We start from the raw sequence: 16,246 nt of genomic DNA, 5'->3' as shown, positions 1-16,246 counted from the left end.
ATTTATCCATTCATCTATCAATGGACATTTAGGTTGTTTCCATGTCTTGGCTATTGTAAATGTGCTGCTGTGAACATTGGGGTGCATGGATCTTTCCAAATTTTAAATAATTTAAATAGCCACACGCAGCTAGTAGCTAACAGCACAGCTATAGATGATAGCTGTTCCAGGGACTACTTAGAATATAAAAAGTTAGCTTTTTAGATTTCCTTAACTGATATAGTATTTAAGTTACTTATTTTTGAGCATATTGTTTGCCATTTGGTGTGTAATGAAGTATCTAGCAATGTCCCTATCTTGGAGAAAAAATAAACAAATGAAAATTTAAATATGCACAAAAGAGACAATATAGACATCCAAGAGAGAGCATGATATACTTTAATCTTAATCACAGAAGAATTATGCTAAGTGTAAAGGACTTCAGAAGAGCAGCTGGTCCCTTCAGGTTGCAGTATCTGTAGGAAGATGGGAGACCTGTGCTGGTTATTGGACTTGTTGTCTATGTTTTGGATGGGTAGGAAGGAAGGAAAGGAAATGTCAGGAGGAGGTGGGGTGAAAGTGAAACTCATCGTCTGGGAACCTGTGAGATGTGCTCGGGCCCAGTGCGGGGACTCGTCGCTGAGACAAGGAGGGTGGTTGGCAGAATGAAATCCAGCTGGAAGGTGGTTTGGAAGGTCAGTCAACCGTGTCATATGGTTGTAGCTGCCTTTGAATTGATGGCTAAAAAGCTTGGGATTTATCTTCTAGGCAGTGAACATTCAGAATCATTGAAGGATTCTGAGCTAAAGAGAAATGTAATGAGTCTTGTTGTGGGAAAACAAGCTTGGCAGATGTATGATGAACAGGGAAGAGTTAGGTAGCTTATAGGCAAGAGGGAGAGGCTTCTGAACCAGGGGGGTGGCTGTAGAGATGAGACTTCCTGGAAGTAAAACCGACGGATGTTGCTGATGGATTAGAACAGGATTGCAGAGGCGCTGGAGGGAGGGAGGTTAAGATGGGAGACCGGGACGGTTTGCAGCGCGGCTGGGCTGAGGGGGGGCGAGTCCCGTTAAATGTAGAGGCTGCGGCGAGAGGCTGGGGTGGATGCACTGGAGTGAATTAGAAACAGAGTCACCTGATGGTTACTTGGCTACGAAGAAATTGCTAGAAATAACTGTTTCCACATTTTAGTGCTGCATTTAAAAATTGGCTTGAACTTAATCTGTCAATTTTAGTGTGTTTTTGTGTGATGACCAAAGCATTTTTAATACGTTAACAAGCGCACGATCTGTGGAAAACTGACATGTGATGCTAATTAACAATGAGGCCATGGTTTTCACGCTGCCACTCTGCCCACCCTCCACCTTGCCCTGACCTCTGATAGCCCTGTCACTTTTTTTAGGGTGAACAAAAGCAAACACAAGGAGCACTAGTCTGACCACCTGAATCCAGTATCACGTGGTCGGGGTAATCAGCTTCCACACCGATGGACTCTGGTTCTTTTTCTTCCTTACGAGAATCGGAAGTGGGAAGTTAGAGTGGTGTCTGCCATCTTCTTCTCGTGATCTTCATCAAATCTCTCGTTCTGGGCCACAGTGAAGTGATTCTTCCAATCTCCCACGGCCCCTGAAACAGACATGGGGTGGTGGGTGTCAGTACCGTGGGGGGATTTGGATTTCTCTGTTCTCCCGCTTCTGTGTGAGGATTTCTACTCCCCGTCAGGGAGGGACAGAGTTGGGCAAACATTTCTCTGGCTGGCCTGGCAGCGTCTCCTCCTGGAAGGGGGAGGAATCGCCTGTCTGGCTTGTGGGTCGGGAGGTGACACGGCCGCGTGAACAGCAGGTCTGAGGAGCTCTCTTGTCTTTCCCTCCTGCCCGTCACAGCACGCTCGGTGCTTGTGCCTGTGGCTGGCATCCTGCAGGCGGACCAGGCAGGGCCTGCTTCTGGAAGGACTCAACGTGCGGTTTTGAAAAAGGAGGGAAGAAAAAGAAGATTCCCCTCCACTTCTCCAAGTGCAATCCCTGTTACCTTTCCAGACTGCTTTTTCTCCATAGTACTTACTAGCAACTATTGTCCTGAATTTTTGTGTGTTTTGTTCACTGCTCTGAACATTGCCCAGAACAGTGCCTGGCACATAGTAGCCACTCCAGTCAGTAAGTATTTTGGAGTGAATGGACCTCTCTGATAGCTTAGAGCCCTCTGTAAAGTGGATTCTTTGCTCCATCTGACTTAATTCTGTATATTTTCACCTTATCAGCCAGAACTCCAGAAGGAAGGTGAAGATAAAGGGTTGGACTTAGACACCAGACCTCACTCTCCAGTTGTGGCTGAACATTGATTTCATTTCATCTGTGGTTTCTTAAATAATTCTTTTCCCAGAACCAATTATTTTTGATCTTATTTTTCTTATCTATAGAAAAGAAACTCCCCAAAGACTCTGAAATACTGGACAGTTCCTTTAAGATTATGGTGAAAAGGAAACATAAAAACCTTTTCTCATGAATGGAGAAATAGAGTGGTTCATGAATTCAGCTGGAATCGACGTGTAGTTTGCCATTGGGTTCTGCTTCATGATGTCAAATGAACTGTAATGGACAATTTTATCCAGAACTTTATCGTCTAGGCTCTTTCCAATAAATTCTGCCAGCTTCTGAATTTCATGCTTTGGGTTCTATGATCAGAGTCAAAAGAAAAGACTTGATATAAGATAATTTATATCAATAAATAATAGTTTTAAAAGACTGTTGGAATGAATGCTAGTAATCAGTAACATGTCATGAATTAAAATTTTAAAAAATCGTGTCTCACAAATGCTCAGCTTTTCAGAAATGACTCATTTTGATGTGGTGCCTGTATCGATTGGAGTCATTACACTCTTCTTGTTCTAACATGGAAGCGTCAACTGAGCGTGTCGGTGAGACACTCACCACACAGTGACGTGCAGCGCACGGGGCGCGTGCCACAGAGGGATGTGTCCAGAGTCAGGCCCAAATGTCCTGCTCTAGCCCGTCCAGCTAAACGCCCCGCGGGGACAGCCACTGGACTGATGCTGAGAGCAGGTGTTGCGGCAGCGTCGGGGACCCGGCCACAGCGGCCCGTCTCCTGCTTCTCATGTGGACAGAAGTGGCCCCAGACCTTCCCAGTGGTGCCGGTGAGGGGGGCACGAGGGTGGGAGGGACTTCTTTGCACCCAAGAGGCCCCAAGGCAGCAGCTGCAGTGCCCAGCTGGTCGGGGTGCTTCGGTGTCTCTGAGAAGGTTTCAGCCCCATTGTCGCCACTGTTTCCTCCTCAGAGGGACGTGGCCCAGGGGCGCTGCGGTGTGGGAAGGCCCCTGTGTCCGGGAGGAGTGGTGCGTTGCCGGTGGGAGCGTTTATCCCCGCCACTGTGTCTCCTGCTTTAAAATGGGCTCCTGCTTTGAAGCTTGGATGTCAAAAGTGCTTAATTTAGTTGGCCTCACACAGACTAGGAATCAGCAAGAGTGCTGAGAACGGCGCGCTCTGAGTGACCACAGGCAGGTGACGGTCCAGAGCATGATAGCAGAAACATGTAAGAGGGCGCTGGGGACCCTGAGGTTAGACTGCCCATTTCGGTAAAGTCTCTTCCTGGCATTCGTAATGCATTAGGATCTACCCCAGGTATCTATCCACCGTTCCCAGGGACACATCCTCCTTTGACACTGCTCTGACGATATGTGGGCAAGCGTCACCTACATGGACTTTCCCTGATCTTAGCTTAGTAGCATCTGATATCATGGCCCCTGTTTGTCACATCCAGTCATAAAAGAGCAAACCCTTTCTTATAACCCCTGCCATAATATTCCTTAGTTGAGTGTCTATATCTGGAATCCTGTGATGAGACAGCTCTTGAACTGCAGCAGTACATACACGTGTATGTGACCAGAGTCTCCTTTTGTATGCTCTCCTGTTGTTTAGTTTTTCGGTGCTCTCTGTGGTGTCTCCACACTTTTGTACCAAGTAAACACAAGGGAGAGAATTTTATACAGATGCGTGTATGGGTTGTCCTGCTAGCCCTTGAATCAGGTTCTGAGCATCCTAGAAATGGAATCCTAGAAACTTACCTGTTTAAAAAAACCATACAGAACAGATCAGTGGTTGCCAGAGGTGGGAGGTGAAGTGGGTGAAGGGGGTCAAAATGTTCAGAATTCCAGTTGTAAGATAAATAAGTCCTAGGATGTAGTGTACATCATGGTGACTATAATCACACTGTATTGTATAATTGATAACATTGTATCGTACAGTAAAATAACACTGTACCGAGAATAGATCTTAAACGTTCTCACCACAAGAAAGAAAATTTTTGTCACTATGTGTGGTGACAGATGTTGACTGATTATGGAGATAATTTCTCAGTACATAGAAATATCAAATCATTATCCTGTACACCTGAAACGAATATAATGTTACATGTCAGTTGTATCTCAATAAAAAACATAGAAAAATGATGCTGTGTTTTTCACTCTTCAGATATTTTGTAGACACAACTGGATAAAGCCCAGTAGTGATGGAACCTAAGAGAAATGCAGCTAAACTAATGTGCACAGGAATCCCCGAGGAATCTTTTAAAACTGCACGTCTGACCTAGCAGGCCTGGCATGGGCTCTGAGAGGCCATGCAGCTGTCTGTGACGTACCTTTTGAGAACCAGGCTTTCAGTTATAAATTCGAGAACAGAGACTGTAATTCTGTATAGATCCCTGTATTCAGTGGAGTCACAGAAAGGACTGGGTAGATGACCATTTACAATATACTCTCATGACACCACCTCATTTAGTCGTTATAACAGCTCTTGGAGTGCATATTACTATCTCCTTTCTGCATGTAAGGAAACTAAATTCCTAGATGCTAAGCATCTTCACAAAGAATAATTGCCAGCAGGCAGTAAAGCCAGAACTGGGATTCAGGAATTTTGATCCTAACCCATTAGTGTTTCCCACTGCACCATAATTTCTTAAACTGTTTCTTGAAACTATGACGTTCCTCAAGTACTAATAAAAAAACCCAAAATACGCTAGATTTTTTTCCCCTTCTAAACGGAATTTTAAAATCTACATACAAGGAGAAAAAAAGGCGTCCCTCATTTTGCCGTCCTCTGCCTGTAAGGAAAAGGTGTCCCAGAGCCCAGAGCTCCAGGAAGCTCAGGTGAGACTGTGTGATACAGAAACTCATGACGTCCCAGGTGTGCTTTGATGTGTGGACAGCTGCAGCCGGTGAAATGAAGCGTCTTCCGTGCTGTTTCAATCCGTGAGTCCCTGATGGGGTCTGCACATTATGACTGAAATGTTTTACGGTCAGAGGGGAACACGTTAGGCGGCCCTGCTCCTTACCTTCTTCATGTCCTCGTAGAAGAGGTAGAGGATGCGGTGCTGGTCCTTGGCGTCCCACCATCCCTTCACGTGGTCGTACCAGGAGCCCCAGCACACTGCAGGGCGGGATCAGAAATAGGGCAGTGAGTTGCAGAAACCCAGCTGACAAGCACCCCCCTGGGAGGAGAATCCTGAAGAGAGAGAGAAGGTCACACTGGTGATTCCCTCACCGTAAAGAAGGCAGAGCCCCTGCTGTTCTAAGGAAATGATGACTTCTTTGTAGAGTATTTGAGGATTTTGAGAAAGGATGGGAACAAAGCTGAGTTCTCTCACCGTTCCCAGCCAGAAAACTCTCAAAGTACTCTTCCCAGGTTCCTGGAGCAGGAAGCCCTTTATTCATCCTTTGGAAGTGGTAATAGGACACCATGCTGTCCTTGGGGTTTCTTGCTACGTAGATTATCTGGGAGCAGAGGGAGGGAGGGAAGAAGCAAAACCAGGATTAGACCAACAGTTATGTTAGGGTGGGTATATTCCATACAGATGAATTTTTCCGATGCTGCATTTCTGTGATTTGGCTTTTGTGGGAGGTGGAAAGCATTCATATTAATTTGCATATTGATGATGTGACAAGGTGGACTCTTTTTTTTTTTTTTTTTTAACAAGCGAAGTGTTTTAAGAGGAAATTGACTGAGGACCAGTCTGAGGTCCTTCTAAGGGATCAACTCTGAATTCCTTTGGCTCTTTACCTTACAGTTTTTCTCCAGGAAGGATGGTGGCAGCAAGTGCATGGGAAGGTGCGTCTTCAGGATCCGTGGTGAGGGCATTGCATTAGCTTGTTCCAAGCCTGTAAAATTGATTTTCAATGACTGCCCATTATTTTTCTCTATTTGCTTCAGAATCTTGCTGCTTTGTTATTACTACGTTAGGAACAGTTCCAGGCCGCCTGTAACTCTCTGTGGATCTCATCTGAGAGAATACTTGTAGCCCACAAATGGGTTTTTTGGGCTAGAGCAGTTTTTAACCATAACAATAAACCAAATAAAGAAGAACCTAAAAAATTCAAACCCTTCCACCATAAAATTATCTTACCTAGGCTCATCCTTGTGGAGTGAAGTTAATTTCTAATTGGAGAATCAAAACTTAACTTACTTTTGCATAAACAGTAACTTGATTAGAAAATGTCTGGAGTTAGAACGATGGCCAGACGGTGAGAAAGATAGTCACGGAGTCCATCGATGGTTGTTTGAATGCCTAGGATTCTGAGAGCGCTACTGGATAGTAAAAATCCCTGGTGGGTGTCTAGGCCCGGGGTCAAGTGCAGCTGTGCCGTACTCACCAGATTCCACGCCCGGGATTTTCCACTCGATGAAGGGGAATCGCTTGTGAGTAGGTGCCCGCTGACTTCTGTCAATATCACCCTCGTTTTGTATCAAGTCCACGATCTCCTGCGTCCAGGTTGTTCCTTATTCCCCAGGAAGATGAGGAAGCACAGGCTTTATCTACTGCAGTTCTTAGAATGTGACCAAACACTTGTTAGAGCAGCTGTGTGCACTTTAAAGCCAGCTTTATAATGGAATTCAGAAACCATCCTTCTTTGTTTATATCTTGTGTTATCATAATATGGTATGATATGGATTTTTATACAAAGACTCCAATTTGGAGTGGACGTTAGATTCATAAATATGTAGTTCTTTTTTTATTCTGTACAACCATTAATTAGGATTGTTATGCTATTGAGTTAGCTGCATAGTTCCTTAGAAAGGCAGAACGAGCGTCTTTCTCACCAGCCTGTGATGTGGAGAGTCATCACGGTGTGGTCTTCAGACTCTGTTTCCCAAGTGCATAGCATGGGGTTGCTACGCAGAAGGAGGCTCTTGTTATATGTTGGCCGAATGAATGAATGATTAGGGCTTAGTCTCTATTTTCACGCTTTCCTTTATTTTACCTGAAAGGCTAAAAGTGCATCCCCTAGGCTCGTTTGCCGCTGAGATTCTAAATGTCCTGAGATCTGATTTACATTCTGGGATTTGAGGGAAGGAGGTAGAGGTCTGACGGATAGAAGATGTGCAGAGGCCACTCCTCATTTTGCCGCCTGGAACCTCGACCCAGAGACTGCGCCCTCACTGCCCCCGCTGCCCCCGAGAAGGGCCTCTGTCTCCTAGCTCCGGTCAGCTCCTGCGGGCCGCCCCATCCTGACCAGCGTGGGGCTGCCACCTGACCTTCGGCCTTGGCTGAAGACTACTGACCAGACACCTGACTGAGTCCGTGGTGGGAGGAGGCTGGGAGACTGAGCTCTGAGTCCTGGGTCTGGGCTGATCGACTCTGGTTACGAGACCCTTTCTCATGCTCCCAATTCAGCACTTCTAGGTCTACCAGGGGGCACAGCTTAGAAAACAAGAGAGCAACTGCAGTTTGTATCCTCGATGAGTTGGTTTCTAATATTTTCTGGCACCAACTCTTTCATTACAGGATCCAGGACCGATATTTCTTTAGCTATTGACTCAAAGGAAGTTCGAGTGTACTTGTTTTGTGTGTTTATTCTGAATTGACAGCCACGGGCTAACACTGGGGCAGGCTCCAGTGCGACTGGAGGTTCAGGGTCAGATGGTCCCCTAGCAGTCAGCGGTTCTACAGTGTGTTTGTCTCGCCTCAGTCACAGAGTATTTATTATTCTGCTAAAAATTTAGGTGTAAACCATTCCATCATCTGAGCTTGTTTCTTCTTCCCTCTGATCAATATAGCCTTTATTAGTGTACGAGTTTTGAGTGATTGACTAAATATCACCTTAGCTGGCAAGTGCTTCACTTTTTGAGTGTGTTGTTTGCATTGTACAGTCCTGCTCGCCCCGAACCCATGAAAACCCTACCTGAACCGAATCTTAATGCTCACATTTGGCAGGTGGAGGAAAGATGAACGATTAAGCATTGTACTGAAATTATGGTAATAAATTAAGAGTTGTGGGTGAAATTAAGGCAGTGAGATGTGATCCCCACCAGTGAGTACTTTCAGAAATTCACATTTAGAAAATTTTAATTCTGAACAGACTTATGATGAGTAAGATCAGAAAATCAGGGCCGATATGAAACCGATGGACGGGTGAGTCCAAGGCCCCTTCTGCCTGTAGAGCCTTTTGTCAGACTGTTACAGATAAAGGCAAAGAGGGTGGAGCGTGTGTGCGTGCGTGTGTGTGTGTGCGTGCACGTGTGTGTGAGCATGTAGCAGAAGTTATTGACATGGAGCTTGACTTTGCAAAGAGCAAATGTCTATGCAATCGGCGTATGAGTTGAATACTGTATTTTTGGTTTAACTGTAGATGTACACAAATAACTGCAGAGAACTCTTTTTCTCTGCTCGCCCCCGCATTTTTATGATGCAGTGGCTGAGCTCAAGTTTGTCTTGTTTCTTCAGTGACTTTGTTAAACCGACTATTGAAATAAGAAACTAGGTTCACAACATACCACCAGGGAGGGTGGAAATTAAGAGAGTATTTCTGGGACCCTGAGCTGGGAGACTTACAAGCTCAGCATTGCAGAGCCCAAGCCCCTCCTCTTCCCTAGATCAGGCAGGGGTACCCTGTCTGGCTCTGCTATAAGGGCCTGTGCTGGGAACAAGTAAGGCAGCAAGTCTGGCCCCTGTGTTTTGGGCTGTTTGATTCACTCTCTTTCAGGGAAGTAAAAAAACAGGTACATCACAGAAAGAATTAAATTCTTAAGATGTGTAGGTCATTTTAATATTTTTTGTGTGGTTTCAGTTACTACCTGTGATTTGTCTTGGCGGTATCATTCTGCCCAGTAAACAGCTTTCCACTCAGATCCAGGTTGGTTTCTTTATCTCATTATTGATGCACCCTTCCCGCTTCTCTTCCTAAGCCTCCTCTGCGTCTCCCCCCGTCCCTCCCGCCTACCTGCTTTCGGGTAGGTGGAAATGAGCAGATCATCAGGCCTGGCTTGGAAGTTCCAGATCTGATCCCAGGTGTCACAGGTGGGCGTGGGCTGCAGAATCCCCTCCACGTAGTCCACAGCCAGGCGCGCCGTGCTGTCAAATTTTACATCCTCCATCTTGTTCAAGGCCAAGAGCGTTGGATATCAGATTTCTGCTCCAGGAGAGTGTTACTCTCAGTCAGCTCAGAGCTGCGTTCTTGGCATCGTACAGACAGGGCAGAGCTCAGACCTCAGGCCCTGCCTTGGGCTGGCAGTCGAGGGGGGAGCCAGCCCATCCAGGGAGCTGGGACTCTTGTTTAGGACTTTGCACACAGCACAAAGGCCTACACAGCCCCAGCGGGGCTGTGATGTACCCGCCGAGCCCTTGGCTCCTGGCTGCCATCCAGGGTCCTGTGCGCATTCAGCCCTGCTGTTCTGTACCGTTAGCAAGAGTCAGTGCCACCTCGCTTGTAGTTCTCCTCTGTGTTCACAAAATAATTCACAGATCTCCATTAATTGTTTCTTCTGGGAATTTTAAGCTAATTAAGAAGTTGCAGGGAATCTGCCCATGGGATTACAGGTTGCAACGCAGAATGCCTACACCGAAAGGCTGGAGGGAAGTTTCTGTGCTGCTAACAATGACAGCCTAGATTGAACCTCCCAGCACAGATGGCCGAAGGAGTCAGCGATGTTATTTTATTTATTTATTTTAAAAAATTATTTATTTATTTATTTATTTATTATTTTTGGCTGTGTTGGGTCTTCATTTCTGCACAAGAGCTCTCTAGTTGCGGCGAGCAGGGGCCATTCTTCACCGCGGTGCGCGGGCCTCTCACTGTCGCGGCCTCTCCTGTTGCGGAGCACAGGCTCCAGATGCGCAGGCTCAGCAGTTGTGGCTCACGGGTCCAGCTGCTCCGCGGCACGTGGGATCTTCCCAGACCAGGGCTCGAACCCGTGTGCCCTGCACTGGCAGGCAGACCCTCAACCACTGCGCCACCAGGGAAGCCCAGCGATGTTATTTTTAAGAGTAAAGTAAACGAGGCTCTAATAGGGAAGGTTCCCTTCCTGTTGTAGGCTGTTCAGTGTCCATATCAGTCGGGGTCTGTCCACAGCTAATAAAACATGTTTGTCTTATTTGAAGCCATGTGGATGCAAAAACTTGGGAGCTACAGAACACACACCCTCTGGCTTCTTCCTTCCTGGAGTTCACCTCCAGGCTCGTGCCACATCCCCTGTAAGCCCCTTGTTTTCCTAAAAGCCCTGGTACTTATTTATCCTCCTTGTGCCTTTCCTTGGAATCATTCCTGGCTCCAGCGGAGGTTTTTTTCCCTCCTATTTCCACCACAACCCTTCTCGGCTGACCACCTCGAAAACAAGACCAGACCCGCCCAGCTTTCCTGTTTCTCCTTGTGATATAATCGAGAACACGTCTGGTCTTTGTCTCTGGTTCCCGATGCCGAGTTTCAAAAGCTCTTGGAAGTCCCTGAGTGATTGGAGCCTTTGGTTGTTCACCATTGAGTCCCTTTAGACCACACCTGAGTTTGTGCCAACGAGGTGACACCTGCTGGGCCCATAGACAGTTCCAGGGGAGGGTCCGCCACGGCAGAAGATCAAGCACGTGATCACAGGGTTGGGCCTTTCCGTCCCATGCCCCCTCCAGGGAGAGGAGAGGGGCTTGGAGAGTGGGGTCAGCCGTGTGACCAGTGACATGAGACCCCACGAATCCTGGACCCCGAGGCTCTGTGCAGCTTCCCGGCCAGTGAGCACAGTGAGGGGCCAGGGCAGGGGGGTGCTGTGCCCGGGCTCTACGGGGACAGGGGATAGGGCACGGCAGCTCTGCTCCCTCTGCCCCAGACCTTGCCCCCAGCACCTCTTCCATTTGGCTGTCATGATCTGAATCCTCTATGATGAAACTGTAATTGTAGGTGTATCGCTTTCAGTGAGTCCTGAAAGCACCATTATGGACGCTATGGGCGTCATGGGGACCTTCCACACTTAGCGCTGGTTGGTCAGAAGCACAGATGGTCCCCATGACTCGTGGGTGCATCTGGGGAGGGTCTTGGGAAAGACTTTGCCCTTGACCTGTGGGGTCTGCGCTAACCCCTGGTGCTCAGTGTCAGCACGGAAGCGAGTTGACAGAGAACCACCCTGAGACGCCTCTCCTGCCCCCAGCTGCCCCAGATGCTGTTCCTGCCGGCAGGAGTCTCCTTTCTTGCTTAAACCGCTTCCCACCCAGACCTTCACAGCACCCCATGAGCACAGCACACCCATGACTCAGCATGAAGGGAAGTACCATCCATGCCTGGCAACGGTTCCCAAGGTGACCTGAGAGTGCATCTCCATCTCTGTGTGCCTGGGCTGAGCCTGGTTCTGACTCCCTCCATGGGTGGATTGAAGGGCCCAGAACAACTTACATTGGTCTCGTGGGGGTATAAGTTTTTCTTTTCTTTGCTTTCCTCTTCCCTCCTTCCCTCCTTTCCTCCCTCCTTCCCTCCTTTCCTCCCTCCCTCCCTCCTTCCCTCCCTTCCTCCCTTCCTTCCTCCCTCCTTCCCTCCCTTCCTTCCTCCATCCTTCCCTCCCTCCCTCCCTCCCTCCCTCCCTTCCTTCCTCCCTCCCTCCCTCTCTCCCTCCTTCCCTCCCTTCCTTCCTCCCTCCCTCCCTTCCTTCCCTCCTTCCCCTCCTCCCCCTTCTTCTTTGTTATAAACCAGTCTTCCGTAGTACCAGGCATAGGTACACCACGGTATTCTTTGGTTGGAAATCTGGCGGGGTGTGGGCCCAGGAAGTGCTTGTGCCCACAGGTGACCTACATTTCCTGAGTGCTTTTAGTGTTGTTTACCCAAATTTCAGAAACAGAGACCTGATGGAAACACAGAGGCGTTTATTTGGGGTTTGTTAGGACTGTAGCCGGGAGACGCAGAGCTGAGAAGCACCTGAATTGTGTTCTGACGGACGATGAAGTGGGAGAAGCCTATACAGGCAAACCCAGCTGAGGCCACAATTAGTTCCCTGCGCTGTTTGTCAGTAGTTAGGATCTGATTGGCTGGAACTAAGGGAGCTGGTTGAGCAGGCTTGGTTGGGGTCTGATGTTGTTGCCCAGTTACCAGGGGACCGGCCTTGAGACCAAAGCGGGCAGCCTGCAGGTGTTTTAGGAAAGGCTGGTGGCCTTGGGGTTGTTGCAGGTCTCAGAAGGTTCAAGTTCTCATTGCTGCAGGGACGTGTCTGAGACCAGGCCGCCCGGCTCCATGTTTGTCTGCCTGATCTGGGGTCGCTCATTATGATTTCAGTTTGTCATCAGTATCTTCATTTCCAAACGACCCGCCGTCTTGTATTATACTTTAAGGAGGCGGGAGAGTCTTCCCGGACTTTCCTGCTGACTCTCAGGCAGGCAGAGCTTCAACGCCATTGCGGAGTAGGTGTTATCTCTTCCCTGGGGTGGGAGCTGCCTGGGGCTGGGACTTCGATCAGTTCTGGGTCCCCACTGCCAGTACCCACTCTGATGATTGGAGGAATCAGATCCTGCCCTGTCCTCCGGTTTTGGGTTCCCAGTTACCTTCAAACGTCATCCCACACAGAGAATGATGTCATTGAGACTAAATTGATTGTGATGATAATAAATCCTTTTAAGGAACGTTGCTTTTGGAATAGGAGGTAATATCGACTTATTCTTTGTGTGGTTATTCTGTGTAGTGTGTGTGTGTGTGTGTGTGTGTGTGTGTGTGTGATGTTGGAGGGTGGTTTACAGGATGAGGAGGATTGTACTTGCCCTGCTCTCGTGTGCGGGTTTATACACACATACTGAGGCAGGGGGTTGTCTTATTAGAGCTACTTGGTTGCAAGCAACAAGAACAGACACAAGTTAGACACAAAAATGCTTTATTTATAGGATACCGGACAGGTCACAAAACTGAAAGAAAGAAGAAGCGCGAGGACAGGCAGTGGAGTAGCTCCGGGAGCCATACCTGGAAGACAGCCTCTCCTCAGGGCACTTCCCTCAAGGTAAGTGAGCACCGAATAAAGTCAGTTTCTGCTGTAATTAAAATTCCAGGCAGAGTATCTGACTGGCCTAGTTTGGGACATGTGTTTACCCTTTGGCCAGAGAAGGGTGCAATTGTATGCATTTGGGGAGGGGCTGTTCCCCGAAGCAAAATCAGGGTGGGATAGCAGGAGGGGAGATTAGTGTTGGGATGGAGAAAACAACAGGTGTGTAAGAGAAAGGAACAAGGTAAATACGTGAACGTGAACGGCAATCACGGAAGGACACAAATACCAGAAAGGAGTTGTCAATAAAATAAATACTTAGAAGATTCTGAGGAAGGAAATGCACAGACAGACACACAGACACACACATGTCGTGGTCTGAATGCAGGTTGGAAAAGAATTTCCAGACACAAGGCAGAATGTAAAGAAGATAGAATTTATTAGAGGGAAGGGTCACTGCCAGACCGACTTCCTAGTAGTCTGGGAGAGTCGAGCCCGAACATGTGCTATTGATCAGTTTTTATAGCCAGAAAACAAAGGAATGGTCCGAGATGAGAATTTCATTTACTGATTGGTCGAGGCACATATACCTTCCTTCTACAGCGTGAAAGTAGGACAGGGCAGACGCCTTTCCGTAACCACGGCAACATGGCAGGGAGGGCGATTAAGAGTCCGGTAGAGGGTGAAAGGCTGAAACTTTTTCAGGCAGGGTCGTCCTTTGTCCTTGAAGCACCTTTGTCCTTGGAGCACCACACCACAGAGACACAGACACGCAGACATACACACACACACACACACACACACGCACATGCAAGTGGTGGTGGCCAGCATGAAAAAGCGCACAAAAGGGATGACATTTAAGTTCCTCTTTCAGAAAAGAATGCAGAGTCTCTGACATGGGATGGAGGGCAGGGCAGAGAGGACTCAGATTCATAAAGACAAGGAGGTGGGATGGTGTGAGTCTGTTTGGGGCCCGGAGACCAGTCCTGTTTGATTTTAACTTGAGCAGCAATTTCCCAAGTGCTCTGGGAATCCCTGGTGATCCCTCTTTCAGGGGTTCTGCAACATCAACACTGTTTCCATGGTAATAAGACGGTGTTTGCCTGTTTCACACTCCCTCTCTCAGGAGTGTAGGTGGGTCCAGAGCTGTATTGTGTGTGATGATGTCAGTATTTTGATGACCAATGGGAGGATGGAATGATTGTGTGTGTTCCTGTGTTTTAAAAATTTCTCAGCTTTAGTTTCTAATATTGAAAACATTGATAGATATAACCCACACAGACAAGATCTAGTGGGGGTCCTCAATAATTTTTAAGAGTATGTAGGGATCCTGAGACCACTGGTGTAGAGCATGCGGGAAAGAGAAATGGAGATAAACTTTGGAGGCCAAGGAGAGGGGTGAGTTTGATGGTCAGCAGATGACCGCTGAAGCATGTGCGCAGGAGAATGACATTCTTGACGCTGCCTTCTAAGACTAGTATGAAGTCGGCTGTAGGGTGGGTTGGGGAAACCCGAGTAGAGGCTGGGAGGGAACTGCAAGTTGCCATAAGAGCCCAGGTGAGGGGTATGTGCCACTGAAGCAGAAACTAGAGGACCAGCAGAGGTGGACTTTCCTGGACCCAGCATGTGACTACGTGGGGAAGCTAGAGGTGAGCTGGTAAGAACACATGACCTCAGTGTTGAAGCCTGCATGCTTGTGATGGTTGATTTCATGTTAACTGGGCTGTGGGGCGCCCAGACATTTGGCCAAATGATATTCTAGGTGTTCCTCTGAGGCGTTCCTGGGTGAGACTAACATTTGAGCTGGTAATCAGAGTGAAGCAGATTGCCCTCTGTCATCAGGGTGGACCTCATCCAATCAGTTGAAGGCCTGACTGGAACAAAAGACTGACACGCCCCAAGTAAGAAAAATTCTCCTGCCTGAGAGCTTCAAACCAGGACATCAGCTCTGCAGCTTTTGGGCTTGTTAGCCTCTGTAACAGAGTGAGCCAGTTCTTCTGTATATACATAGGTTCTATTTCTCTGGAGAACCTGACTAATACAGATTTTGGTGCCAAGAGTGGTTCTAGAGGAACAGAGTCTTGAGGATGAATTTTCTGAATTAGCTTTGGGGGTTTCTGGAATTGGTTCTCTAATCTGATTAGATGTAAAGACGCTAGTGATTCTATTTCCAGTAGTGAAGAGAGCACTTTAGACCATGGCATGTACTGTCAATAAACCAGTATAGATGTGCAAAATATCACCATTGTGTATGTCTAATGAACACTTGTAGGAAGCAAAGATCTGAGTGACCATGTGTACAGCACGTCCTAACATCTTTGTCAGCCTGATGTGTACCCTGTGATTGGCTGGTTGCTCCCAGTGTCCCTGGACACCAGGCTGAGTACACTGGACCATGTCCACCACGGAAGGGGCAGCGTTTTGTCTGCGGTGGAAGAGACACGGACTGGTGCGATCTGCCTTCTCTGTGTGCACTGCTGCTGCCAGAACTACCCGAGGGGTTAGTCCGAAGGGAGGGACGCTTTCTCCAGAAGACTCACAAATGCCTCCATTGAACTGGAAGTTAAGACTTACCGGCCACGCCGGGCTCCTTGCGCCTCAGAATCAAGAGGCAGAGAAGGGAGGTCCTGTCCTGACCTCCAGGGGAAGTCGGGCTGTGTCTCCATCCACACGGGAGGTGAGGACCAGCGAGTCTGGATCACGGAGACCCCCGTGGGGCGTCTCGGTGTCACCACGCCCTGTGCTCAAGGTCAGCGGGAACCGACAAGAACCCCACCCAGGCAGGATGGCTGACGGCCCAGGCCCTTCAGGAATGGAGGCCTCAGTCACCACCAGGTCAGAAGCACGGCAGCCAAGCTGCTTGCTGAGGGTGAAGGGAGCGGGTGGGGGGAGAAGGTGGTTATAGAAACCCGCCGTGACCAGTTGCAGAGACAAGGGTTGTAATCATCATGACGATTTCCTTCTTGCTTTGTTATAAGTGTGTATTTATACACAAATATCTCTATTTCCTTCCCTCCTGTATCCACTTTTCATCTAACATAACGATGC

At 48.0% G+C, this 16,246-nt stretch overlaps 2 protein-coding genes across 2 annotated transcripts in view; one reads left to right on the top strand and one right to left on the bottom strand.

The window, feature by feature from the left end:
• LOC137777420 (actin nucleation-promoting factor WAS-like) overlaps positions 1–16,246 on the top strand; it is a 248,906-nt gene that overhangs the window by 8,179 nt on the left and 224,481 nt on the right. The window contains exon 3 of the mRNA XM_068564182.1: positions 13,104–13,216. Coding sequence (XP_068420283.1) covers positions 13,104–13,216 — 113 coding nt within the window. The remainder of the gene's footprint in view (positions 1–13,103; positions 13,217–16,246) is intronic.
• On the bottom strand, positions 1,371–9,482 carry LOC137777200 (sulfotransferase 1C4). The gene is made up of 7 exons (XM_068563891.1): positions 9,205–9,482; positions 6,637–6,762; positions 6,047–6,144; positions 5,634–5,760; positions 5,322–5,416; positions 2,470–2,650; positions 1,371–1,605 (listed from the first exon to the last, which is right to left on the bottom strand). The coding sequence occupies exons 1-7, from the start codon at positions 9,356–9,358 to the stop codon at positions 1,490–1,492; spliced, it is 897 nt and encodes a 298-aa protein (XP_068419992.1). The 5' UTR covers positions 9,359–9,482; the 3' UTR covers positions 1,371–1,489.

The sequence above is a fragment of the Eschrichtius robustus genome, chromosome 15 (genome assembly GCF_028021215.1).
Source record: "Eschrichtius robustus isolate mEscRob2 chromosome 15, mEscRob2.pri, whole genome shotgun sequence".
Taxonomy (NCBI): Eukaryota; Metazoa; Chordata; class Mammalia; order Artiodactyla; family Eschrichtiidae; genus Eschrichtius; species Eschrichtius robustus.
The sequence above is the reverse complement of the archived record's forward strand: the minus strand, read 5'-3'. Positions and strand labels throughout refer to the sequence as shown.